This window comes from Channa argus, chromosome 7 (genome assembly GCF_033026475.1).
Source record: "Channa argus isolate prfri chromosome 7, Channa argus male v1.0, whole genome shotgun sequence".
In the NCBI taxonomy this organism is placed as follows: Eukaryota; Metazoa; Chordata; class Actinopteri; order Anabantiformes; family Channidae; genus Channa; species Channa argus.
This window is the reverse complement of record NC_090203.1, coordinates 893,628-917,947: the sequence shown is the minus strand read 5'-3', so window position 1 is coordinate 917,947 and position 24,320 is coordinate 893,628. Positions and strand designations below refer to the sequence as shown.

General features: G+C 42.0%; 4 protein-coding genes across 18 annotated transcripts in view; 1 reads left to right on the top strand and 3 right to left on the bottom strand.

Moving 5' to 3' along the window:
- Window positions 1-74: 74 nt before the first annotated feature.
- Window positions 75-8,787, bottom strand: LOC137130383 (zinc finger protein 420-like). Of its 3 annotated transcripts, none has more exons than XM_067510471.1 (9): window positions 8,630-8,787; window positions 6,827-6,939; window positions 5,780-6,483; window positions 5,376-5,660; window positions 4,509-4,623; window positions 4,126-4,427; window positions 3,590-3,652; window positions 3,328-3,496; window positions 75-2,964 (listed from the first exon to the last, which is right to left on the bottom strand). In XM_067510471.1, the coding sequence occupies exons 2-9, from the start codon at window positions 6,888-6,890 to the stop codon at window positions 2,303-2,305; spliced, it is 2,364 nt and encodes a 787-aa protein (XP_067366572.1). In that variant the 5' UTR covers window positions 6,891-6,939; window positions 8,630-8,787; the 3' UTR covers window positions 75-2,302. The 3 variants fall into 3 exon arrangements, with proteins under 3 accessions (XP_067366572.1, XP_067366571.1, XP_067366574.1); XM_067510470.1 differs by having other exon boundaries at window positions 8,643-8,787; XM_067510473.1 differs by lacking the exon at window positions 8,630-8,787 and adding an exon at window positions 8,479-8,601.
- Window positions 8,788-8,943: 156 nt separating this feature from the next.
- mrps12 (mitochondrial ribosomal protein S12) lies at window positions 8,944-11,253 on the bottom strand. Of its 2 annotated transcripts, none has more exons than XM_067510476.1 (3): window positions 11,072-11,253; window positions 9,530-9,580; window positions 8,944-9,406 (listed from the first exon to the last, which is right to left on the bottom strand). In XM_067510476.1, exons 2-3 carry the CDS (start codon window positions 9,576-9,578, stop codon window positions 9,024-9,026), a joined length of 432 nt encoding a protein of 143 aa, XP_067366577.1. In that variant the 5' UTR covers window positions 9,579-9,580; window positions 11,072-11,253; the 3' UTR covers window positions 8,944-9,023. The 2 variants fall into 2 exon arrangements, with proteins under 2 accessions (XP_067366577.1, XP_067366576.1); XM_067510475.1 differs by lacking the exon at window positions 11,072-11,253 and adding an exon at window positions 10,879-11,042.
- Window positions 11,254-12,679: 1,426 nt separating this feature from the next.
- On the top strand, window positions 12,680-17,540 carry zgc:153896 (uncharacterized protein LOC569930 homolog). Its single transcript, XM_067510242.1, has 5 exons — window positions 12,680-12,970; window positions 14,310-14,455; window positions 15,475-16,098; window positions 16,273-16,495; window positions 17,258-17,540. The coding sequence occupies exons 1-5, from the start codon at window positions 12,730-12,732 to the stop codon at window positions 17,329-17,331; spliced, it is 1,308 nt and encodes a 435-aa protein (XP_067366343.1). The 5' UTR covers window positions 12,680-12,729; the 3' UTR covers window positions 17,332-17,540.
- Window positions 17,541-18,536: 996 nt separating this feature from the next.
- LOC137130295 (sodium bicarbonate cotransporter 3-like) overlaps window positions 18,537-24,320 on the bottom strand; it is a 38,382-nt gene continuing 32,598 nt past the window's right edge. For 7 of the 12 annotated variants that reach the window (XM_067510231.1, XM_067510241.1, XM_067510233.1 and 4 more), the window contains 10 exons: window positions 24,158-24,319; window positions 22,862-22,975; window positions 22,596-22,757; window positions 22,255-22,506; window positions 21,229-21,297; window positions 20,956-21,129; window positions 20,748-20,870; window positions 20,572-20,663; window positions 20,373-20,480; window positions 18,537-19,246 (listed from right to left, as the gene is read on the bottom strand). In XM_067510231.1, the coding sequence (XP_067366332.1) occupies window positions 19,165-19,246; window positions 20,373-20,480; window positions 20,572-20,663; window positions 20,748-20,870; window positions 20,956-21,129; window positions 21,229-21,297; window positions 22,255-22,506; window positions 22,596-22,757; window positions 22,862-22,975; window positions 24,158-24,319 (1,338 nt within the window). In that variant the 3' untranslated portion in view covers window positions 18,537-19,164. Of the gene's footprint in view, window positions 19,247-20,372; window positions 20,481-20,571; window positions 20,871-20,955; window positions 21,130-21,228; window positions 21,298-22,254; window positions 22,507-22,595; window positions 22,758-22,861; window positions 22,976-24,157; window position 24,320 lie in introns of all 12 variants that reach the window. The other 5 variants (XM_067510230.1, XM_067510229.1, XM_067510232.1 and 2 more) reach the window with 1 other exon arrangement.

Sequence of the window (24,320 nt, the reverse complement as noted above, 5' to 3'; positions counted from 1 at the left end):
TAAAAGAAGTTTAAGTAGCTTTGAACCCGAGCGTTTCTATTCATCAAACACGTCAAAGTATCGACAACAAAAGGTTTTTGTGTTTCAGTCACTTTATTAAACAGTTACCTTTAGAGTTTCAGTAATTTCTACTGTTACCATGGATACCTTGTCCGTTTGGTTCTAATGATGCAGACACAGACACTCTGATCAATTAGTGTCCTTGAGCAAGGCACTGAAGCTATATCACAGTTGCTGCTACTGAAGTGTCGTTTGGCAGAGCTTAATGTAATATTTCTCTGAACATAAACTTCTGATTATGTTCCGAATCTGTAACAAACTCAGTCCTTTTCTCTGTAGTGATTCTTAAAAAAAAACATTCCAACATCAAAGTGTGGCTTTAACTTTTCTCTTTGTTTACAGATGGAACAAAAGGACAAGCGGAAAGAGACGGACTGGTCTTTGTGCTCAGCTAGACTAACTGTGTCCTGGCTCCAGCTCTGCACTCAGTTCAGACATGAAATCCACCTGAACGTCTCACTCTCACAAAACCTTTTAGCATCAAGTTGGATGTTTGGGCAGCCAAACACCACCGTCGGGAGAAAGACGTGTGTCGGGACAAAGGCAGTCAAAGGAGGCCCGTGAGTTTTCTTTAAAGGCAGAGTTGGGGGTAGTTTCGGAGTTGGTCTTCATACATATAAGGATGTCAATGTGGTAAGAAGGATTTAAAACAGGTTTATGTACTGAAAGACGGGACAATCTTGACTTGTCCATCTCTGCCTATCAGCCTCAGATAAACCTGCACATTACGAGCATAATGAACTGAGCCCTGCAACATTTACACTGGACAAGATTTGTGAAAGGATCTTTTAAAGGAAAGATTCAGAATATTAGGAGTCAGGTGCCTTTGGAAACAGTGAAACAGGCTTTGCTTGATGTAATCGTCCCTCCTTTTCTTTCTAATGCTTCTTCAGTGGAAATGATGGTGGAAAAAGCAAACGCTTATGTGATCCGTCAATGAAGCTTTTGAAACGTGAGTTAATCCACTTCCAAACGTAAAGGGCCGATTCACAAAGCAACAATCGGGTGAACAAATAAGCTTCTGCTGTAAAACATGTTTCAGTGTTAATACAGGACTTTAAGAAGTTGCTCCCAAAGATGACTGATGAATGTTTACCTGAAGAAAACTTCCAAATTACTCCCATTAAATATCCCAAAGCTGTTGTTTTTCAGCTCAAAAGCAAAAAGAATTTCATTAGGAAAAAACAAAAAATGTTCAATGTTCATATGAGCTGAAATTTTGCAAAAGTACAAAATTCTGTGTCGAAATAGTTTCTATGCTGAGGAAGAAAACACGTTAGTACAAAACTGTATCAAGTCACTTTGAAACGGCAAAAACATGTTTTGTCTATTATGTGTAATGTTCATTCCTCACAAGTAACAAGAGGAGGTTATATTAAAATTATGAAAATGCAATTAGTGCAAAGGTTTGTATCCCCTTTTAGAAAGTGTTTGTAATTTTAGCCTTTTCTGCACAGACGTGTTCTTCAAATCTCTCCACAGGTTTTCAGTGATTTGTAAGTCTACAGACTGTGAAGGCCACTGTACAACATTCACTTTATTCCCCAGGTGAATTTGCATGTGAATTAGGACCAAAGCTTTGGTCAAATGAGAGCAAAGCTTCAGCTTTGACTCCACATGTGCTGCCTTATGTCTAGATAAAAATCAGTGATTTCCTGGGTGTTTTTCTCCCAAACAATCCAGACTTGCTCAGATTAAGCTTGACTGTGGAGATGTTGACTTGATTCAGTTGCCTGTAGGACGCTGTCATGTTCCCTGCCGTTTGTTTTGGATTCTTACATAGCTCTCAAGCAAGTTCTCTAGCACCACTTCCACGTTGTGGAAAAGTCTTGGTGAATTCATATGTAGTTGATTTCTGGATTGTCTCCACAGTTAATCTTAGCACCTATAAACACCAATATTTCATGTCGCTGTGCAGCTGTATGAGGTTTTACCAATTTCCTTTTGAGGTCTGAAAGCTGTTTTCCTGATCCTCTTGTTTTTGTTTCACCCACTAGCAAATTTACCTGACAAGCCTGAACAGACACCTGATTTAATTAGTTAATAACCTAGAGCTTTAATCAAGTGGGCAGCAAAATGTTCTTCTTGACCATTTGTTACTTCTGATGAACATTTGTAGATTTGACGGGAAAAAAACGTTTTGCCATTTCAAAGTAATTCTCCTACCACCAGCCTGTCTGTAAACCTGCCCTTCAATGTCCAGTATGAACAGGGGGAACGATTACAGGAAGTAACACCTGTTTCAGTGTTCATATGGCACCTGACTGTTGTTTAAAGACAGAGCTGAATGACTGAACGTGGCCTCTGAGGTGGGCTCTGCTTCCTTCGCTCCAGCTCGTGGCAGCCTCGAGTTCGGGGCCTCGTGTTTCTTCATGTGTTTGCGGAACAGCCTGGCTCCGCTCAGGTTCTTCTTGCAGATGTAGCAGAAGTATGGCTGGGCGTCTGAGTGCACATCGACGTGGTAAGTGAGCTCCAGGGCACGGCTGAAGCTCTTGCTGCAGAGTGGACACTGATAGCGGACCCCCGAGTGCGTCAGCTGGTGGGTCTTGAGCGAGCACTGCTGTTTGAAGGTCTTCTGGCAGATGGAGCACTGATAGGGCCGAGCGTCAGTGTGCACCTTCTGGTGCCGGCGCAGGGCGCTGGAGAAGGTAAAGCTCTTGCCACAGTCGTCGCAGGTGTAGGGCTTCTCTCCAGTGTGGGTCCTCTGGTGCTCCGTCATGTGGACGTGCTGGGTGAAGCTCTTCTTGCAGGTGGGACACTGAAACGGACGCTCACCGGAGTGGATCCTCAGGTGTTTCTGCAGCGCTGAAGATTTGAAGCAGTCTCGGCCGCACACGGGGCAGCAGTGTTTGCTTTTACTGTCACCGCCGCTTTCTGCTCGGACGTCCGAGTGGCCGTCTGGTTCTAGAAGAGGACGAATGAGTGAAGGGAGAACGTCAGTGAGCATCAGCAGTCGTTTCTATGTGAGACTTTGGAGCTAAGTAGGAAAAAAGGAGCGAAAGGAGGGAAAGGAAATGTAAGAAGCAAAGTAATTAGGAAGTGAAGGAAGGGCAGAAAGGAGGAACAGGAAGTAAAGGGAGAACCAAGAATGGGTACTTTGTATCAGCAAGTACAAAATGAAAGTATATATACTTAGTCTGGAAAAACATGGTACAGGGACATCCCTCAAATAAACCGACTTTCAGCAGACAGGTTTAATTTTAATTTAAACATTGATTCAGTTTTACTGCCGAATCTGGATTTTTATGTAACAAGTTAAAACACAACCTGTTGGTGATGTAGTGATGAGCGCTGGTTTCCATTCCTCCTCTTCTCCATCAGAGTTGATCAAACCGCTGACATCCTCCTCACCCTTTTCTTTGTCATCGTGGTTACCAGGTCGAGGTCTAGATTTGGGGATGGAGGACTCTGTGGCTGTAGAAAGCTCTTCTGAGTCCTGGAGGATGATTCGAGGGATGTAATTACACTATGTACACTAGTACTTATAATTCAGTCATCACCAACTGGCGGCACGTTGCCCCTTTCTCACCTGCTCATCCAGGTGTTCCTCTCTCTCCTCCTCCTTCACAGTCTTCATGTTGAGCCAGAAATCCTGAAAAAGATCAGTTTCAAATCAGTACTCTCAGCTCATCTGTTTTTGGCTGGATAGTATCTTTGGGTTTCAAATGTACTGTATAAAGAGGAAAGAAGGAAGGTGGTGATGATGTGAGTGACGAAGGAAAAAACTAGGGAGTAAGAGAAAAACAATGTAAGGAAACAAATTGAGGGTCAGACAGGTGGTAAAGAAGCGAGTAATGATAAAGAGAAATCAAGGCAATAAAGACTTTAGCAAAACAGTGAGGAAAGAGGTGGGAGGGAATATAGAGGATGGAACGAAGGGTAGAACTGTTTCATCCTTGTGAGGAAATAATAAAGGAGGTGAGGATAAATATTTGCAGATGTACTGAATGAACTCCATAAGGTGAAGGAAGGAAGTGAAGAAGTATCTTATTGAGTCGACTCTGTTATTGAAGTCTGAACCGATTTAACCCTGAATCCTTTTTCAGGCGACTTCCTTCCTCTCACCTTGTCGGCGGGGTCGGCGATGAGTCCGTCCCTGATGTGGATCGTCATGTGTTGGCGGAGCAGGCAGGGCTTCACGAAGCTCTTGGAGCAGATGCTGCAGGGGTGAGGTTTGTGAGCCATGTGGGTCTTCTCGTGCGCTCTCAGGCTGTGGGAGGTGGTGAAGGTCTTCCCACACTCTGAGCAGCGGTGCAGCTTCTCCATCACGTGGATCTGTAAGTGTTCTTGGAGTCTGGAGGGTATTTGGTAGCTCTTCCCACAGATGGAGCAGCTGTGAAGCTTCTTCAGGCCATCTGGACTCTCGTCTGCAGAGCGGACACAGATTTCAGCAGGGCTTCAGGATTTGGTACTTTGGTGGTTTCTTGTTCAAAGTCAGAGTTTCTTACCAGGCAATGAACATGTCTCTTCCTTGACCTTCAGCTCCTGCAGCCCATTCAGATCATCGTTTCCCAACACCACCACCAACACGCTGCTGTCACTGATTGGCTGCTCATCTACTTTCTGTAACAAAGCAGTGACATTAAACTTTGTAAGATTCCTGACGTATCCCTGTATTTCACCATTACACCAACTTTACAACTGTCATGACACTGATGGACAACTGTTAAAAAAACTGTTTATTTTGATTACTTTAAATCATCTTCTGCAAAGAACTTTACCTCTACACATAACTCTGATTAAACATACCAGATTTTTCTTATTTACTTCTGAAAATTACGTTGTAGAATTCATTTTAAAAAATTCTTGCTAGCAATCTCCGAGCTGGAGGAGGAACCCGCTGCACGGTCTGACACTAACCTGCTGAAGCAAGCTGGGGAAGATGGTTTATCAGGCTTTGGGTTTTGTTTATAATAAAATTTTAAGAAATCCCAAATTTCCTTTTCACAAACTTTGTTAAAATAAAAACTATTGCAGTGACCTGTGGTTGTGCACATGTAAACCAGGACAAAACCACCAGCCCTGAAATTCAACCAGGGACTAATATCGAACAACAAGATGTCTGTTGCAGTTTTGCAATTTAATTACTGGTATATCTGTTTATTTATTATTATTATTATTATTATTATTATTATTATTATTATTATTATTAATAATCCATTATTTGTTTGCATGTAAGATATCTTTAGTTTGGTTTCAACATTCAATGATGATCCAATGATTAAATTATATTACAAATTATATTTCTGCACGGAAAGAAAAATCTAAACTTTTGAGTTCAGCTCTACCATGAAGCATCATCAGCTGATCCTCACCTGCTCCTCAGGTTCCAGCAGTGTGGGCTTGGTGTCTGGAGTTGTAGTGGTGGAGTTTCCCTGCCTGTTGTGGATTGCCCGGTGCCTCTTGTACACATTCCTCACGGAAAATCGTTTCTTGCATATGTCGCACTGAAATGGTCTCTCTCCAGTGTGAGACCTTGTGTGCTCCCTCAACCGGGACGCTCTAGAGAAACCTCGACCGCAAATGTCGCACACAAACCGCTGAGCCGTCTGCTGGAGTTGCTCATTGTCTTTGTGGCAGAAGACATGAGGAGCCTCCTCCTAATGTTTGGGACAATGTGTAATCATTTGATTTAGTAACAAAAGAGCTAAGACTTCATATTACAGAGCAACATAACACTGCAGCTCAAACATGGTGCACTCACACACGCCTGACTCACCCTGCTTGCAGCAGAACCTTCAGTTGTAACAATTTCCCCCTCCTCATGTTTTTGCAAGTGTTTCTTCAGAAGACCTGGTCGATTGAAGCTCTTGCCACACAACGAGCAGGTGTGGGGTTTCTGCCCCGTGTGGAGCCTTGTGTGATCCCTGAAGGACGACCGTGTGGAGAAAACCTTCTCACAGACCAAGCAGGTGTACAGATTCTCCTCTCTGTGGGTTTTCTGGTGATCTGTGAGCCCATTCTTGGAGGCGAAGCGTTTGGGGCAAAGCTGACAGGAGTATGGCCTTTCTCCGGTGTGTATCCGTTCGTGTTGTACGAGATAACGCCGCTGAATGAATCCTCGGCCACACACCGAGCAGTGGTAGGGCTTTTCTGCTGCGTGGTGGAGCCGGTGCCTCCGCAGGCAGCCCGGCTGGGCGTAGCGCGCCCCACAGTCTGGGCAGGAGTACGGCTTCTCACCGGTGTGGACTCGTTGATGCACAACCATGTTTATCTTCTTTGTGAAGCACTTCCCGCACACGGAGCAGCTGTACGGTTTTTCGCCTGAGTGCGTGTTCATGTGGTCTGCCAGACGGGACGGACGAGAAAACTCTCTGCCGCACACTGAACAGCGGTAACGGCATTTTGACTGACGGCTGCTTTCTTTTAATGCAGGTTCTTCTGGTGCAGTCAAAGTCTCGAAGTCTGACACAGTCCCCTCACCTGCAGGAAATTATACTGATATTAATATCTTTAAGAATGATCTGTGTAATCCAGGGCAGAATCGGTAGAGATTGACAGATTTTAGCCCAATTTTAGTATGAGGTTAGACACGGACACATGGAGAGTGTGTGACACCTTACACGAAGCTCAAGTCTTTCATTTTATCGTGTTTGCTATCACAAATAAATATGTTCTATCCTATTCTACTCATTACATGTGCAGAGTTTAAAAGTTTGTTCTCCTTCGATTCAACAGTGGGTGTCATTCTTAAACACAGTACTGCAGCTTGATGATTTGGTAAGAAAACACTTAATCTTTAAGGTACAAGGAAATGGTCTCTGACCTCGAGCAGGAAGCTGCTGACAGTCTTCTCCCCTCTCTTCTGGTTCCACTGTCACTCCATTCATCTCCTCATACTCTTCTCCTTCTCAAGGTGGACCAGTCTCCTCCAGATCTCTAATCCAAAGTAAAAGACACTACTAGTCAGCATTATGACAGTGTCATAATCCTATGTGATATTTCAGAATTAGAGGGGATATTCACAAATCCTAATTTACTTTACACTTAGTGTATGTTTAGTTTTATCTGTTGGGGTCTTTTTGTCCCAGTTATCTTTCCAAACTCATGCTCAAACTCAGTTCTACCAGGTTTTATTTTGATGCCAGCTGTTGAACATTTCAGGACAAGCCAAAAGCCGTTGATCACTGTTCAACTTCAGCATGCACTTATTACCGCATCGTCCAAGAAAAATCATAATTCATATCATATTGCAATATTGACAGATATACAGTGCATTCGCCCTTAACTTTTTCCATTTTGTTACATCACAGCCTTATTCCAAAAGGAATTCAATCCACTATTTTCCTCAAAATTCCACAAACTATAGTTTATAATGAGTACGTGAAAGTTTGTTTGAAATCTTTGATTTTTTTAACAATGAATTTGCAAATAATAAAAAAAGACCACCACAGCCCTTACAGCTGTCAAATGGCTGTTAATTTAGTATCACTGGAAGCCTCATATTCTATCCTAAGTCACCAATTATGAATGGTCTGTGGGTTGGTAAGCAATTTTTTTTAATTCAGTGTTTTCATAAACGCCTTTTTTTATGTTGTTTTTTACATTACAAAAACATACAGTTACTTACGTTTAACATTTTAATCAAACCTTTAAATAAACAACTGAACACAGAACCACAGCAAACCAATCAAATGACGCCTGCACCGTTTCCACCTTTCACATAATGTATGAGGCTAATCTGTCCTCGCATGTGATTGGCCGAACGGTGTGTCCATCAAAATAAGGCCCCGCCCCTGTCTGCATGGGTCCTCAAAAGAGCGAAGTAGCAGCTGCTGAAGATTCGGATCCTCGATCTATAAAGAATCGGCTCTTAGAGTCTGCTCGTTCGCGAACGACACATCACTATATCGGCCATTAGTTACTTGCAAATCGTGCCAGAAACCCCAAATAAAGGGAAAATGTCAAATTGGAGACATATCGAACAAAAAAAGACGCAAAACGACCCAGAAGTGAGATGCAAGGACCTAAAACTACCCGAAAGAGTGGCAGGTGACGTCACACCGTCTAGAACGGACACAAAAACCCAAAATGCAGACAAAACGTCCAGAAATAAACCCAAAAGGGATCCCATTGTTTCTGACGCCCTACGGTTAACATTTAGCATCACGTTATGTACATCCACGGTATTTAGCAGACTAACCAGAGATCAAACAATATTGCACATATTTAACTTGGCTAGTAGCATTTTCCATTATTCCGAAGCGGCTTTAGTGAAATAGAGGACGATGTTTAGATAACAAGCTGATTTTCCCGTTAATGCTAACACTTAGCTTGCTAACAGTGAACTAACCAAGTCGTTAACGTTCACTAAACCACGGACACGTACCGTTATGTAGTTTCTGTGACTAGAGGGGAATCAAACAAAGACACCGGGATGTTCCTAATAATTCACACACGCAACGTGTGAAACATTACCCAGGAGAGAAACTCTTGGTTGACTGTACCGCTAGCTAATGACTGCTAGCTCTGCTGCAGCGTTTGGCTCGGTCCTGGACAGCATCCATCTCTGTCCGTAAATGTTAACTCCCTTTCTTAACGATTTCATGTTAGAAGGCAAAAAACATACAAGGGAAGCAAACCTTCTCCGCGGACTGTAGGGTGAATTGTAGTCGACGTCCACCGTAAGTTAATTGCACAAACACAACTTAGACCAATAAAGTGCAGGGGAAACACGAAGTCTTCTTCGCAGAGCAGCAGCTCAACTCTCCGCTCGGTGCTGCCGCTGCTGGCAGCAACACGTAACTGCAGCATCATGCAGGCCCAAGAACCCGTAGCGTGTGTGTGTGTGTGTTGTTCATCCACGACACACTTTGTGTTTAAACTTATTTTCATAGTACTTCAGTTTGGGTAAAGATTTCTAAAAACACGCTGTAAATGGTGTAATAACACATATAGACATTTATTCAACAACAGTGACACCAACAAACAGGTTTCTGTCACACTATCGTCCGTCATTTCTTCTACTGTTTTTTCTTCACCACGTGTGCACAGTCATATTTGCCTCGGACCACAGTGAGCTTAACTCCAGGCAGGTCCTGCGTCCTCCCGCCCTGCACTAGCACCACGTTGTGCTCCTGCAGGTTGTGTCCCTCTCCAGGGATGAACGCTACTGCTTCCTTCCCATTGGAAAGCCGAACCCGAGCACACTTCCTGTTCGCAGAGTTGGGCTTCTTGGGCTTCCGAATCATAGTCTTGAGCACTACCGCTTTCAGCTGGGGGCGCCCAAACGTGGCACCCACAGATTTAGGAGGAGGTTTGGGCTTCCCCTGACGGTGCATCTGGTTGAGGGTGGCCATTGTCCTGGAGAGGAGGGGGCCTGTCCAGGCAGAAGCATGCTGGGATGCTGCAGAGAGAAAGAAGTCATTTACAAAGCAGGCACATGATATTTGGATCATAAACAGGCAAAACAGCACAGTTCTGTGTTTGTATTTCTACTTTCCTTTTGACTGAAAGTGTGCAAATGTACCTTGAAGAAGTGATGTTAACACTGGTCTCAGGGTCCAGAATGAAGACATTTCTGAAAAAGCCAGGAGATTATAAAGTCAAAGTGTTTCCCAACAGAATTTCCTAACATTACTTTTTAAAAAAAAAACTTACTCCAAATGTTTATAAGAACAGACAAATTATAAAATTCAAAGTCTGACTGCAAACACTGACTGCACTTTTCAGAGGGCTCAAACTGCCCTAGGCAGAAATGATATTCATTTTTGGTTTGTACCAGAACAACAGGAAAACACATTTGCTTATTTTTTACATTGTTTTGTAGATGGGGTTTTGTCTTTCTCTACTTTTTTTCTTCTTCATATAAATGACCTGGCATGTACAGGTCAATCTTGTGCTGAAAACTGTGGTGCTAAATGACTGACACAGACAGTGACAGTTCCAAACCAGGCAGGAGCCTGTAGCAGCTCTAGCTGTGAATAGAAAGTCCCCATAAGCCGAATGGACAAAAAAAAAAAAAAAAAAAAAAAAAGAAAAAATTTCCCCTTGGTTCAACTATGAAGTTCTGGTAGATCTCACTTTTCTGCCCATTTGTCCTTTAGAGTTTCAGGCTGCTGTGGATTCTGTATGTGTAGAACAGTCAAAGTACCAGAGAAGCCATCCTGCATGGAGCTGGAGGCTCAGTAGTTTTTCAGTCTGTGTTTATGTGTCTCTTTTCATTCAAGATTCAAATAACTTTATTGATCTTGAATCTTGCTTGCTTATCATTTATGTGGTGATGATATGAATTACCAATTTTATTTGTAATAATTTAATGTTTACATTAATTGAAAAATATAAAAAGCTTAACTGAATCAAAAAACGATTGTTAGGTGCAGGCCGAGCACAAAGTAACAATTTCAAAGATCAAAAACTTTCGGATTGTCACCACAGCCGCACATTGCTTTGGCGTGCGTTTTTATGCAGGATGTCATTCATATCTCAACCCTGACCCAGCCACCAGGTGGTGATTAAAATAATAATAATAAAAAAAATGAACACACACACACAGACAAGGACAAATAACCTGTTACTGGCAAACAAAAAAGTACATTTGTGGTAAACAAAGCAAAGTAATGTTGAAGCCACGGAAAACAAGTGATTATTCAAGGGAGCATTATTAATTATTCCAGTCATACAGAGGCTTAAACCTAAAAGCCTTTAAAGAAGAGTTGGCTAATACAAATTAATGTTTGACCAAATGTTTCAGATATTTCATATGACTTTAATACACTAATAATAATCCGGAAGACACCATTGCCCGTGTGAATTATTCTGTTGACTTTTGCACTAAAATCCCGTTAAATATTACTTTTATTTCTTAAGTTTTCTTGCCTGTTTCTCTGAATGACAGATGTTCTAATGGAGTTTGGTGTAACTTCGTACAGCTGATGAGAACAGCGTCACTGCGGACACTGGAAACCTCAGTCATTATGCAGCTGATATACAAGGTGGAGAACACACATGCTAATGCTAACAGCTAACCAACGTTAGCAACACAGAGGTTACCGGTAAACATTTTCCATACCTGCTCACAGACCCCCGGACAAACAGCCGTCACAATATAATCAATATGCAAAAAAATATAACAGATTTTTAATGAGCGAATCCGAAGCTGTTTATCGCATTTTGATTTAAAAAAATGACCCCAAGACTTCACACCACTGCCTGAACTCCGCTCCCGGAAGTAATTCCGTCGATTTAAAAGCACTTCCTCTTATTCCACAGTAAGACACTTGCAAAAAAATGGACCCAACTGCCGAGATAATACATAATATAAAAAAAACGTTCAAGTAGTTGCATGGATAAAATGTAGTGCGACAACAAAAACATCAGCAGAGCATCACACCTGTTTTCTTGGGTTTATGACTAATGTGTATATGTACAATACGCAGCCACAACATTATTAAATATAATGCAAATATGTAATATATAAAAATATGATCTGTTTGTTAATCAAAACAATGCTGCTGCATCATTATGGCACATAAAGTGGTTAAAATCAGCTCCTTCATTACCAACAGTTAGTTTTTATTATTAGTTTTAATGTCTCTACACGTTTTGTCATAATTACAATAATCAGTATTGTTGTAAACATTGTTTTCTTAGTGGAGTACTTATGTACTTTAAGTAAATGTAGGTAATTCCTTGAATAAGAGATTTTAAATGATATACTCTTAGGCCTTGCACTTTTTCTTGAGTATTGAGTGTTTACTTGTACACAATGTACACAATGTACTACCTGTGCACACAGTGTACCACATATGCTGTATATGGGGCTGTGTGGGTGCAGACTGCTCAGAGTGACCATACTGGCCCTGGTCCTCCATCAAAATTAGTAAAACCACCAGCTAATGTGATTTTCCCTTTTTGTTGTATAATTATTTATTACTTTTGCTTTGTTGTTTGGGACAATTTAAAATCTATAATGTTCAGGTTCTGTTAAGTTTATTTCCTTTACAGAATCGAAACCCTGATTTCTGTCCATTTTCTGTGGAGTAAGGTTCATTTCTTCTAATCTTAAAATGCTTTGGGACACACACCAGGAGCACTTTTTAAAGGAGAAAACATTCGTGTGTGCTGTAAACTGACAGCAAACTAACATTTAAACATTAAAAAAACTGACAAAAAAAGTCTAATAATGGCCACTTTTAACCTTTTGACATAATGCTGACAGCTAATGCAATAAATACATCGTCATTTATTAGTTTGTTTGTTTGTTGCACAATCTGTAACTAGACCATGTGAGTGCAGGAAAAAGTGTCTCACTTCACCACCATAACACTTAAGTGCGCTACTACTATTACAATCATCTACTGAAGCTACACAGTACCACAACTACGATGTTAAACCAGCATTGGATGAAGTTCTCTAACATTTTAATACTACAGTAAAGGTATTAATAACACTTGTATAAAGCGGCATAAAATAGAAATACTTTACTAAAGTACAACAAAATTACACTTCAGTATAGCAGCAGAGTGAAAGTACTTTCGTCGTCTGATTAGTGAGTGGGCAGTTATCAGGTGGGTCCACAGATCACTGAGCTCTGTCTGCAGCCGAAGGCCTCGTCCTTCACATCAGCAGATCACTATCACAGAGCCACGGTTACACATTAACCCTGGACCCCACAGCTCCAGGTGCTGAGCTCAGGTGAAGCCTCCGTCAGTCAGCGTGAGGAAGATCATGAGGCTGGAGCTCTTCCTGGTAGTCTCTGCGCTGCTTGGCACAGCCTGCAAGCCGTTGAGCAAGGTAGCAGGCAGGAACAAACTGCTGCTGATCTCCTTCGATGGCTTCAGGTGGGACTACGATCAAGATGTGGACACGCCGAACCTGGACCAGCTGGCTGTGGACGGTGTGAAGGCCAAATACATCACCCCCCCAATGCTGACCATGACCTCCCCGTCCCACTTCACCACCATTACTGGTAACAATCAACTGCACATACTACTAGCATCATCTACTGAAGTTGTGCCTGCAGTAGTACTACAACTACTCAAAGCAGGACTGGAAGAAGTTCTTTGACATTTTATTAGTTGAGCAAAAGTACTAATATTACTATTTAAAAATACTGCACTGAAAATGCAAAATGTAGTTGTATCATAAAAAGTAAAAGTACTCATTATTTCCACCATAAACTGATTTTGAAGTTTGTATAAATCTAAACAATATCTACTATCACGCAGAGCTTGTTAAATACAGTCTAAACCTTTTCATTATTGTAAATTTTCACAGCAAACTTGTAGAAGCACAAAATTTTTGTACAAGAAAAAATTATTTGACTTTTAAACAAGTGAGCAGTTAATTGTCTGTCAATCCACAAACTTTGTTCACTATAGTGAAAACACACTGTTCTCCACCAGAATGATGTAGATACAAATGCATAAGCACAGAATTATGTGTAAATGTACTTTTCATCACTTGCACTGACACCATATTAGAACTACAATCAGTATTTGTAAATAAAGAAAATTAAAATTAATTTTAAGTGATATTTCTTTAAAACCAAATGCAAGTTTTAAATGCAACCAAATTCTTAATGATAAACTTTAAATATCAATGAAAAATCTTCTGGAAATTCTACTGTGAAGTTTCGATTTCCTGAACTTTACATCATGAGGGTAAAATGTCCCCACATTTTCTCATTGATTTGAATTGAGCTCAGCGAATTTATAGTTATGACTATTAAGTATTTTTATTTTTATTTACCTACTGGAGATAATGTTTTAGAAAAGACAGGAAATTCAGACTGACTGTTGCTTTGATCTCAGTTTGTAAATCTTTATGACTTATTTGCTTCAATAAATGAAGGCAAGTCCAAGATGGAAATGCAGATGATTATGATATAATTGGTAAATCGATAAAAACTGATTGTGTGTCTATCTGTAGCACAGTTAACGATATATGATGTACCTTATGGTGCAGGATTGTCCTTGGGTAGTAAAAAGTTTACAATGGCTATACTCTCGTTTACAGGTGCAGTAGATGGTAATAATATGACTAATAATACTTCCTGGCACAAAGCACAGTCACGTACCTCAGACTGGAACACAAACCTTCAAACAAGTCGGGGGTCATACTAATATATCATCAGAGTCACTGGGTTTCTGTGGATTATTCACACTGACCGTAGAGATTTGTAATCAAACCAACTTGGAGAAAAAATAAGTAGATTTGTTCTGGGATAAAGTGCTGCTGCTGTGACTGTCCATTTTGAGTTTCTGTTGGGTGTCTTATTTTGAAATGAAAGCCTTCCTGTGTTTTAGGCAGATGGGTGGAGGATCACGAAGTGGTCCACAACATGATGTTTAACACCACGACGAACCAAAAAGTTCCTCACAAAGAGACGCTGAAAAGATCAGAGTGGTGGGACAATGGAGTTCTGCCGTTGTGGATCACAGCTCAGGACCAGGTGAGTCACGGATCAGGATGAGTTCAGAAAACATTTAATAAAGATTATTGTGCACCGCAAGGTCTTTTGATTCCCTTCGGTTTGTTCAGTGACGCTTCCTCATTGCAGTAAATAGATCTGAACCAGATGGTTCTTCTGTAGTTACTCTACGTCTCCCTTAGTTATGTCATCTTATTTCAGTCGCAAAAAAATCTTGCAGCGTATGGATCTGAAGACCGAGGAGCCCATCAGTTTACAAAATCGCATTGCATTCATAATCAGCTCATTCATAATCAGCTATTACCTTTAGTAATAAAAACATGTCTGTTATCTCTGTAGGCCTAAGTGGAATCATAGCGGCTAATACATCACAGAGGGGAGGTGTTTCCAGTTTCAGCTCAGATCCAAGCGAGGTGTCCCACCTAATGCTGCTCTGTTCTCTTTTGGGGTCTCGCTCTTATGGCGAAGAAGAAAACTTTAGGTAAACCGAAGGTGCTATTGGTGGTTCTAGGTTATATTAGTGGTGCTTGAGGTTCTTGAAAACAATTCTTAAAACAGCCTTCGCAAGTTCTAACTGAAGACGACTTAAGGGAGGTTGAGACCAACTGTGGGCTTCTTCCACTTTGCCATCCTGTATGTCCTAAGGATCACACTGGTCAAAGTGAAACCTCACAGAGGGTGATGAAAGAACCATGTTGAGTGACGGTGATCCCGGTTTGGTGTTGACCGCCTCCTTTACCTCTCTCTCAAACCAACAATCTTCTCTGGCCAGATTGTGGACAGCGCTGTGCAATTTGTCTAAAATTTCTAATTTCAGGTGAATCCAGACAAACATACCCTCCAAAGCCATATTAACATGGATTCATGCTACGTCAACGAACCAACAGAACCAAAAACCCTAAGATGTGGCTTGAATTTCTCCATGTGCCAGTTCTAGTCCTTGTGTCTTAACAATCATGCACTTCAGAATGTGAATCATGTTTGTGAACTATTATTAAATGATCTTGTACCCTTACTCTTTGGGTTTTATCTTGTTTCAGGGTCTAAAAACTGCATCCTTCTTCTACCCTGGAGGTGCTGCCAAATACAGAGGCAAGGCGGTTAACCGTGTGCTGCTGGAAGAGCCCAACCATAAAGATGACAATGAGACTGAGTGGCGTCAGAACATCAACACAGTGATGAGGTGGTTTTCAGAGGAGGACTTCAGCCTGGTCACATTGTACTACGGTGAGCCGGACAACGTGGGCCACGCCAAGGGTCCGGACCACCCGGATAGAAAGAAGATCATCCAGCAGATCGATCGCACCATCGGCTACCTGAGAGAGGCCATCGAACAGCACCACCTGAATGACAGCCTGAACGTCATCATCACCTCTGATCACGGCATGACCACAGTCAAGAAGCGCCCACAGGTGGATGAGCTCATCCTTAACAAATACTTGAATTTATTCCAGCTCGCCAGCTTTGAGATTCTCGACTACGGAGGGTTTGGCATCATTACCCCAAAACCGGGGAAGGAGCAGGAGGTCTTTGATGCCTTATCAATGGCCCCAAATCTGACAGTGTACAAGAAGAACGAGATTCCTGAAAACTTCCATCTCGGCAAAAGTGAGAGGCTGCCGCCCATTGTGGTCGTTGCAGATCTAGGATTTAACCTGAATTCGGTGAGTTTTCCCAAGATTAGATCCTGAGTTCTGTCTCATCCCCTGTAATCCTGAACAGGATAAATGCTTACAGATATTTGATGGATGGGAGGTAAAGTGGGCACAAAACCCAGAAAGGAGGCGGGTGTGATAAAAGAAACCACGGTTAACATATTGTGATTTGTTCCTCACCAGAGGATTATCATCTATGTCAACAAAGGTGATCATGGTTTCCACAATGGAGAGATGGACATGAAGACCATCTTCAGGGCCTTTGGACCAGACTTCAAGAGGAACTTCCTGTCCGAGCCATTCGACAGCATCCACATCTACCCTCTGATGTGTAAGCTGCTGCAGATTGAACCAGCTCCACACAATGGATCCCTGAGTGTAACTGAGGACATGCTGCAGCACAACGGTGAGTCCACTTTCTGAAGGAAGAACAAAGCTGTATCTAAATGTCCAAGTGTTTGTAGTCAGCTGAGAAGTAATTTATTTAGTGAAAGATGGAAAGCGTCCCTCAGAACCAGGAAACATTTTGATCTCTGGCAACCTCATACAACTGGCAGAGACTCAGTGGGTAGACTGGTCGGTCATAGGGTCAGTGGCTGGCCCCCCTCCGCTCCCTTGACCAAAGTGTCTCCGAATTCTCAAGCAGTGCAAAAAAGTTCCAAAAGACAGAAGATTTTTATCCCTTATGGTGCTGCATTAAAAATATTAAATATTGTCAAAAGACAAACATTGTATATTTTTATACTAGTATTACTAATGTAAGCAGTTCACTGTTGTAGCAGTTGGAGATCATGCGACTAACGAATCAGCTTAAAGTTGAAATTTGTTAACGGACGGTAGAAATTCTGGAGTTAAAGTGAAACCGTCACAGTTCTGATTATGTTTAAGCAACAGTCCAAACAAAGCTCTGCTTGGTTTTAAATCTGCTCTGGGTTCACGTTATTCCAAGGCATCATATTTTATCAGCTCATCATAGGTTTGTTTGCAAAACTCTACACCTGTAACTGTAACTGTCCAAAAATGTAGCAAAGCAGAAACACAAAGATACTAAAGGAACAAACACTGTATAATTTCTGCATATTAACAAATGTATAAATATATGAAAGTATGCATCTGACATCTCACGTAGAATCAATAGAGGTAATCAGATTACTCTGTGTGTACTCAGGTGGATCACAGAATGCTCGACTCTCCGTCGCTCTGCTGCTGTCGATGCTGCTCTTCACTTTTACGACGCTGTAAAAGACCCGGGATCAGGTGCAGGTCCACCTCATCTGAAACATTTGGGAGTTTTATTCTTTTAATGTCACTGTGGCTTTATGTAACTCATGGAAATATTAATGGTAATATTTAAAAACAAAACCTTTTTATGATCACATGCTCATGCAGTCGGTGCATGTGATGAATTAAAAGTCTATGGTTTCACTTTATGAATAAATATTAAAACTGAACTATTTTGCATGACTTTTTATTAACTTTACTGTCCCCATATCATTTAGAGGCAAAATAAAAAAAGATGGTTCACCTGAGATCACAAAGTACAGTACTGTTCAAAACTAATAGCACAATGTGACGAACCAGAATAATCCAGGTTTTTAGTATAATTTTTATTGCTACGTGGCAAACAAGTTACCAGCAGGTGCAGTAGATTCTCAGAAAAACAAACAAGACCCGGCATTCATGATAGTCACGCTCGTAAGACTGTGCAAGTGGGCAATTAGTTTAAGGGGGTGTTTGTTTTCTGAGAATCTACTGCACCTGCTGGTAACTTGTTTGCCAGGTAGCAATAAAAATTATACGAAAAACCTGGATTGTACTGCTATTATTTTGAACAATACTGTTCTGCAGTACTGCAGTTCTAGTACCTGTTTGAGACCCTCTACCCCGACAAACAGGACAGACAACTTAGCCGAAGCCCTTCGCAGAGTCCCTGCAGCATTAGTGTTCAGCAGATCCTTCTTTGAGGTGCCTCTGTCAGTCACACGGAGCGAAAAAACACCTCCCTAAAGGTACCGCACTTCATTTTACACAGGTACCAGTGTGACATTTATTAGTGACATTATTAGACATTTATTAGTGACGTGTGTCACAAACTTGATGCCGACTCAAAAAAAGATGTAGTGTGTTCTCATGGTTCATCCAGACGTGACTCAGTTTGCACATGACAGGTGGGTCAAGGTCAGGTGTGGCCTGTTGAAGCTATAGTTGCAGCAGGTGTAGCAGAGAACCATGTCCCTGGTGAGGTCTCCGTCCTAACTACTAAAAGCCAGTATGTCTTTGAAAGTGTGACGATATTTTGTTTTTTAGATCATCTTTACACCACACAGTGTCTTTGAGTGTCCCTCGCAGTTTAAGGATCAGCCTTTTATAGATGGTACAAAATGATAATACTCATAAACAGTGACCCTATTGAGAGGAAACAATCCATTTTACTGTTGACTCAAGTGTCAGATCTGATGGACAAACTAATTTTATTGAAATTTTACAAAGACTCTAGGGTGACAGTGACTAACATTCATCGACTGCCGCAGGCAACAAGGTGATATACAACAGTGATCTCTCACTCACTCATACATAAAAAATACACTCAGACATGAACAACTTAAATCAGCACAATGGATTAAATAAAAGCTCTCCTGCGTTGGACCTGTCGAAGGTCAAGAGCCCCGACTGCTTCATGAAAGCAGAAACTGAATATTTAAGACAATAAAATTAAACTTCAGGTTTTTCTCAGCTGGGTCTGCGATTGGGTTTGATGCCTCAGCAGCCAATCACGGTGCGGCAACGGATCACTCCAGTAAAAACCAACCAAAGGACCCTGAAAATGCTGTTTCCAAAAGTGGTGGCCATATTTGCTCCCAGTGGCAGAGTCTCCATGTTTCACCATAAAACGATGAGAAAATAAACTGTTCACCTTCGCCTGAGAAGACGCAGGATGAGAAGAACGGCACGGTGAGGTGAAGCCTGTTTGGTCCTCCAGTGACTTTTCACCTCAGTTCAGAGATGGAGGGTAACAGCAGCCACATGGTCCTAGCCCCCCAACAGCGCCATCTGGTGGAGGTGAGCGGCCGTGGATCATAGCGATGTCTCAGCATCCATGAGTCTGCGACCCTCTTCATTCTCCACATTTATCTGAATGCTCGGCAGCTTCTCCTGGCTGGAAGAAACGATGTCATTACTGTTAGAAGGCATCATCACGTGTCATCATTACTCAGGACACTGCTGCCAGAGGTGGCTGAGGTACAAAAACTATTGCCAGAAGAGGTGGGACAGTATTAAGTATAAAATGTAAAAAAAAGGAGAATGCAGTGAGTTAAAAAACATCTGAAGTCAACTGCTGAAACTGACAAACTTAATTGTTTTTTTAAATATATTTGCTGCTTTTTAAATTTAATGGCAGAAACATGTTTAAAATAATTGGGACAGGAATTAATGCTTTTAAAAGTGCATCAAAAGAGGCAAAGATTGAGTGAATTCATATGTGGAAAAAAATGTACAACACTTGGAGAATGTAAAAGTGCAAAGAATTCTGGGATTTCATCATCTACAATTCAGAATATTTAAAGATTCAGAGAATCTGATGAAAGTGGGCAGAAGTGTCACAAACTGACTTAAAGCTGGTAAAAAAGGAAGGGAACAATACAAGCATGAAAAAAAACAAAAAAACATGGAAATGTGGTTCCTAGGACAAAGAGACCGAATTATTGAGGGCAAACACATAACTTCTGCTGAAATCTGCACAGGTGTCACCATATGAGGTAAAGCACCTGCAGTCTTCTGCAGAGAAAATGCAATCAGGAAGGACAAAAGTCAGGCGTCGTAACAGATGGGACAGAAACCAACTCTGAATGGGCCACTGCATTAAAATGAATCTGTGGTGAAAATCAGTTTGTGGGCTCAGGAACAACTTTGAAAACCACTGTCAATGGTCACAGTTTGTCTCGGCATCCACAAATGTTAAAACTCCACCAGGCAAACAACCAACCACCAACTGATAAGACCCAGAAACAGCAGCACCTTCTCCCAGTCTGTGGTCTGACGAGTCTTCTCAGTGCATAGGTGAAAAGCATCTCTGATGGTGGGGGGCATTAATACACACAGTATGGGTAACGTACACATCTGTGAAGGCTCCATTGCTGCTACATAACACTTTCTTCAGTGTGTTTCCCATTTTAGGAACAAAAGGTCAAACAACCTTTTTACTTCTATTTAACACAGCGTCCCAACGTTTCTGGAAATGGGCTTTGTACAGTGTAGTGAGTGAACCAGTCAAGCTTTTTTACCTTTTGCAGCGGTTCAGAGCTTTGCTGCTATCAGAGGTCATAGAAACTGACTTCCAAATGCCACTTTTGGCCATTTCATCCGTGATGTTCACCTCCGACGGGTCCATGCTGCAAATACACACACACACACACATCACTGTCTGCTGCTGCAGTGACTTCGTGTGTTCACAGGGATCATTGCGTTCTGCTACTGACTCACCGTGCTTTCAGGTTTTCTATCGGGAGCTCGAGCATCTTTCCGCTGTTGTAAAGTGGATCATCCTCTGGCTCCTCCAGCATCATCTCAGCATCCTGAACCAAAACAAAACCCCACACAGCAGAGTCAGTGAGGAGCCTGAAGCACTTTGTTTTTAAGTGTCTAGTTGAGTGCTTCACCTTCTTCTTCTTGTCGTCTTCTTTCTTCTTCTTGCTCTCTGGTATCAGGTCGTCCAGCCAGCTAAGCTCTCTCTTGGTAAAGCAGAAGTCCAGAAGCTTCCGGATGAACACCAGAGCTAGAACCTGCGAATCACAACAACAAGACATGAGCTGCTGTGTTAAATGAATAATACAATCAAACACGTTGTCTCAGCTGTGATTCTCTTACCATCATGGGGAAGACAATGGCAGCCGCGGACACCTTGATGACCCAGAGGACAATGAGACAGGTCACCTGCACCACGGTGAAGACGTGAACCTTCCAGAGAGGAACGTAGCGCAGGTAGATCAGGTCCGGCTGGTGTTTGGTCGGCATGCCAAACAGTTTGATTCTGTCAAACAGCTGTGGATGAACAGAACAACAGATGGATAAGAGAAGAAAGAACACGTGACAGGGCAAAGAAGCTGCAGCAGGACAAAAAGGACAAGTACTGAGACAGACCTGAATGCCTTTGAGCGAGGACACTCCCATGTAGAGGAAGACTCCATACAGGACAGGCATTGGGATGTACTAATGGACAGAAGGACAAATTACACTTAGAGATGTTTTATAATTTGATCTTTGCACAGCTCTAAAAAGAAGTAGGACTGTAAAACCTGACAATGGATATAAGCTAATGAGATATTTGATAAGGCAGTAGAATGAGGGACAGCTGGTGGCTGACAAAAAGAAACTTTGTATTTACTTAGTAATTACACAGAGTCCTTCATTTCTCTCACTTGATAACACACGTCGATGATGATGATGATGATGAAATGATACTTCGTGCAGCTCTTATAGGAACTGAAGTAGCTCGAGTACAGACAAAGTTAAATATTAAAGTGCTAGTAGGAGAAGAAGCACTGTAAGAACTTAAATTGGCAGGTAGTGTGTAAGTATTGTGCAGCTTGTGGGTTCAAGTCAAAGAGCTAATTTCTGAAGTGTGAGCACTGACAGGGTTGAATTGGAAACGCTTAAACGTAATTAGAGTGTAAATCCTATTTACATGTTGAGTAATGTGTTAGGGTCTGAAAACACTGTTCATGTTAGTTTGAGTGTAAATCCTAAAACTGAAGTAAAAATACTAAAGAGGTAGTTAACTTGTGCTGGTAAGAACTGAAAAGAAACTTCAGTTTCACCTGAACTGGGTAGTTGCGATTTATGAATTTCCCATTCCAACATTTCAACTTAAACGGCTCCTGAACCTCACCAACCCCACCCTGAAACTCCAAAACGCTCTGTTCACCAACAGACTGAAAGGTGTAGTAATATCTTTTTTATTAGTACTTCTCCCCCATCAGATGGGTGAATGAGAAGCAGTGTAAAGCACTTTGAGAGCCAATCGGTAGAAAAGTGCAGATCAATTACAATATGATATGGGTCTAACGGAAGCATCGCTTTAAGTGGAAATACTGAAAAGACAGCTGAGGTGTCTGTGCCTGAAGCAGCTGAACCCTCACAGTGCAGCCCATTAGATAAATCCCTAACCTTAAGGACAGAGGTCATGAAGACAGAGCAGCCCATCAGGAAGAAGATCATGAAACCGGTGACTCTCTGCTCTTGGATGCCCAGGAACTTTGGCTGCTCTCCGGGCGCCGCACACTCTGACTCCAGCTTCAGACTGTTGACATGGGAGATGGACAGCACAGTCGCTGCAACAAACCAGGGCAGGCCCATGATGGAGCACACACCCAACATCACGGCCACCACCAGAAGGTCCAAGTGGTAGCCGCAGCCTTTCTGCATCCAAGACACACACAGAGGAAAAGTTTAAGATAGCACTGCTCAGTCAGAGACAAACCTGTCAATTCGGCATCAGTCCTGCAGACCTTGAGCTTGTTCTCCTTCCTGTTGATGATGACGGCGGTGATCTGTTGGTCCATGAAGACGAGGATTGTGCAGAGCAGGGCAGGGATCGCAGCAGCTAGAAGAGTCCACCAGGGGTTCGGTCCCAGAGGCGAGATGAGCCACCCTCGAGTTTTTGAGGTTGGCTGAACAGACAGACAGCAGCGTTAGAACTTTAAACCACTATAATACACAGCATAACATTTTACAGAAAAACCTGGGATAAAAACACACGGGGGTCCAGTGTTACCTCAAAACGGTCAGGAACGTGGAGTTTGGGTGAAGGAACTCCCACCAGATAATCCACCAGCACCATGATCATGATGGTCAGAAAGACGGCAAAGTCACTGATGGTCGATCGAACCTGTACATACAAAACATTCTCATCAGCATTTTCGATCTGCTCATGTTTTCTTCTCCCAATGAAAAGTCCCACTTTCCCATTATTGATTGGTCCTGACGTTACGTCTGGCTCTGAAATGTAGTTTTGTGCAGAAAGAAAACCTAACAGAGGAAAGTGACCATCTCAAAACTGCACCTTCCAGAGTTTCCATCTTTTTACAAACTTATTATAAAGTTTCTAAACAGACCAAGTGAGCGTTTGCGTTCGACTGAATACACTTTTTTGTCTTGTTCACTGACCTATGAGTGAATGGAATGAGTCTGGGGCTTCAACTAACAATTTACATTATCCATTAAACTACTGTTATTTTATTGATAAATATACCTGAGATATACACCTGTTATAATTTCTCATAGCCCAAAGTGACATCTCTGAATATCTAGTTTACAGTCATGTTTGAAAAGGGGGGAGGCAGTGGCTCAGTTTGTGAGTGTCCACCTCTCCGTCGTAGGGTCAGTAATTTGAACCCCGACTCCCCCTGACCACATGTCGAAGACACTCAACCCCTAAGTAAACTAACCCCACGTGTTAAGGTTGCTCAAGTCAGGCTAGTGTCAGGAAGGGCATCCACTATAAGAACCTGTGCCAAAACCACACAACGTGGTGTGGCAACCCAGAGCTTATGGGATGAAATGAAAGAGGGGGAAAAAGGAGGCATCAAAATATTGATTGTCCATTTATTGACAATCATTGATGGAAGAGAACTTTTATTTGAATATTAACACAGTCAAAAGAAACAGTAACAGTTTGCAGTTTCCTGGTTTACTGCAAACATTGTTCATAAAAATGTGAAAGTCAAAGATGAACAAATACTAACTGTAATATTCATCTAATGTACACATGGGGCTGGTCAGATGTAAAAGCTTGAGATTTTATGTTTAATAATTATGTAGGACATGTTTTGTCACTAGAACAGTACCAACTTTGGAAGAATATCACAAATGATTTTTCATAAAATCTGAAAAATGCCAGATCCCAAAAGTGAAGTGAAGTCTATCTGCCCCTCATTAAGAATGACAGAAAAGCACCAAACCTGGCACCAGGAATTACTGTTTAATGGCTGATCGATAGTGTGTGTGTGTGTGTGTGTGTGTGTTTGTGTGAGTGTGAGTGTGTGTGTGTAAGATGCACGGGTGAACACACCTTGGTGGGGAAGTATCGCTTGTTCTTGAGCTGCTTGAGGGAAGCCGAGAGAAAGAAGGTGGTAAAAAAGAGGATGACAGACCAGAAGAGGACATCGGGGACGTAGGGACTCTGATGGCTGCAGGCTGAACCGACAAACTCCCCATGGAACTCCAGACAGTCC

What these genes read in the sequence shown, in the direction of transcription:
- mrps12 (XM_067510475.1), bottom strand. Translation starts at nt 10,975, where the DNA reads ATGACTGAGGTTTCCAGTGTCCGCAGTGACGCTGTTCTCATCAGCTGT. An exon ending in TCTGTCATTCAGAGAAACAG is followed by an intron (nt 9,581 to 10,878) that starts GCAAGAAAACTT and finishes TGGCTTTTTCAG; the next exon opens with AAATGTCTTCATTCTGGACC. An exon ending in GTTAACATCACTTCTTCAAG is followed by an intron (nt 9,407 to 9,529) that starts GTACATTTGCAC and finishes TTCTCTCTGCAG; the next exon opens with CATCCCAGCATGCTTCTGCC.
- zgc:153896 (XM_067510242.1), top strand. Translation starts at nt 12,730, where the DNA reads ATGAGGCTGGAGCTCTTCCTGGTAGTCTCTGCGCTGCTTGGCACAGCC. An exon ending in CCACTTCACCACCATTACTG is followed by an intron (nt 12,971 to 14,309) that starts GTAACAATCAAC and finishes CCTGTGTTTTAG; the next exon opens with GCAGATGGGTGGAGGATCAC. An exon ending in TAGGATTTAACCTGAATTCG is followed by an intron (nt 16,099 to 16,272) that starts GTGAGTTTTCCC and finishes GTTCCTCACCAG; the next exon opens with AGGATTATCATCTATGTCAA.
- LOC137130383 (XM_067510471.1), bottom strand. Translation starts at nt 6,890, where the DNA reads ATGAATGGAGTGACAGTGGAACCAGAAGAGAGGGGAGAAGACTGTCAG. An exon ending in TCGCCGACCCCGCCGACAAG is followed by an intron (nt 3,653 to 4,125) that starts GTGAGAGGAAGG and finishes GATCTTTTTCAG; the next exon opens with GATTTCTGGCTCAACATGAA. An exon ending in AGGAACACCTGGATGAGCAG is followed by an intron (nt 3,497 to 3,589) that starts GTGAGAAAGGGG and finishes ATCATCCTCCAG; the next exon opens with GACTCAGAAGAGCTTTCTAC.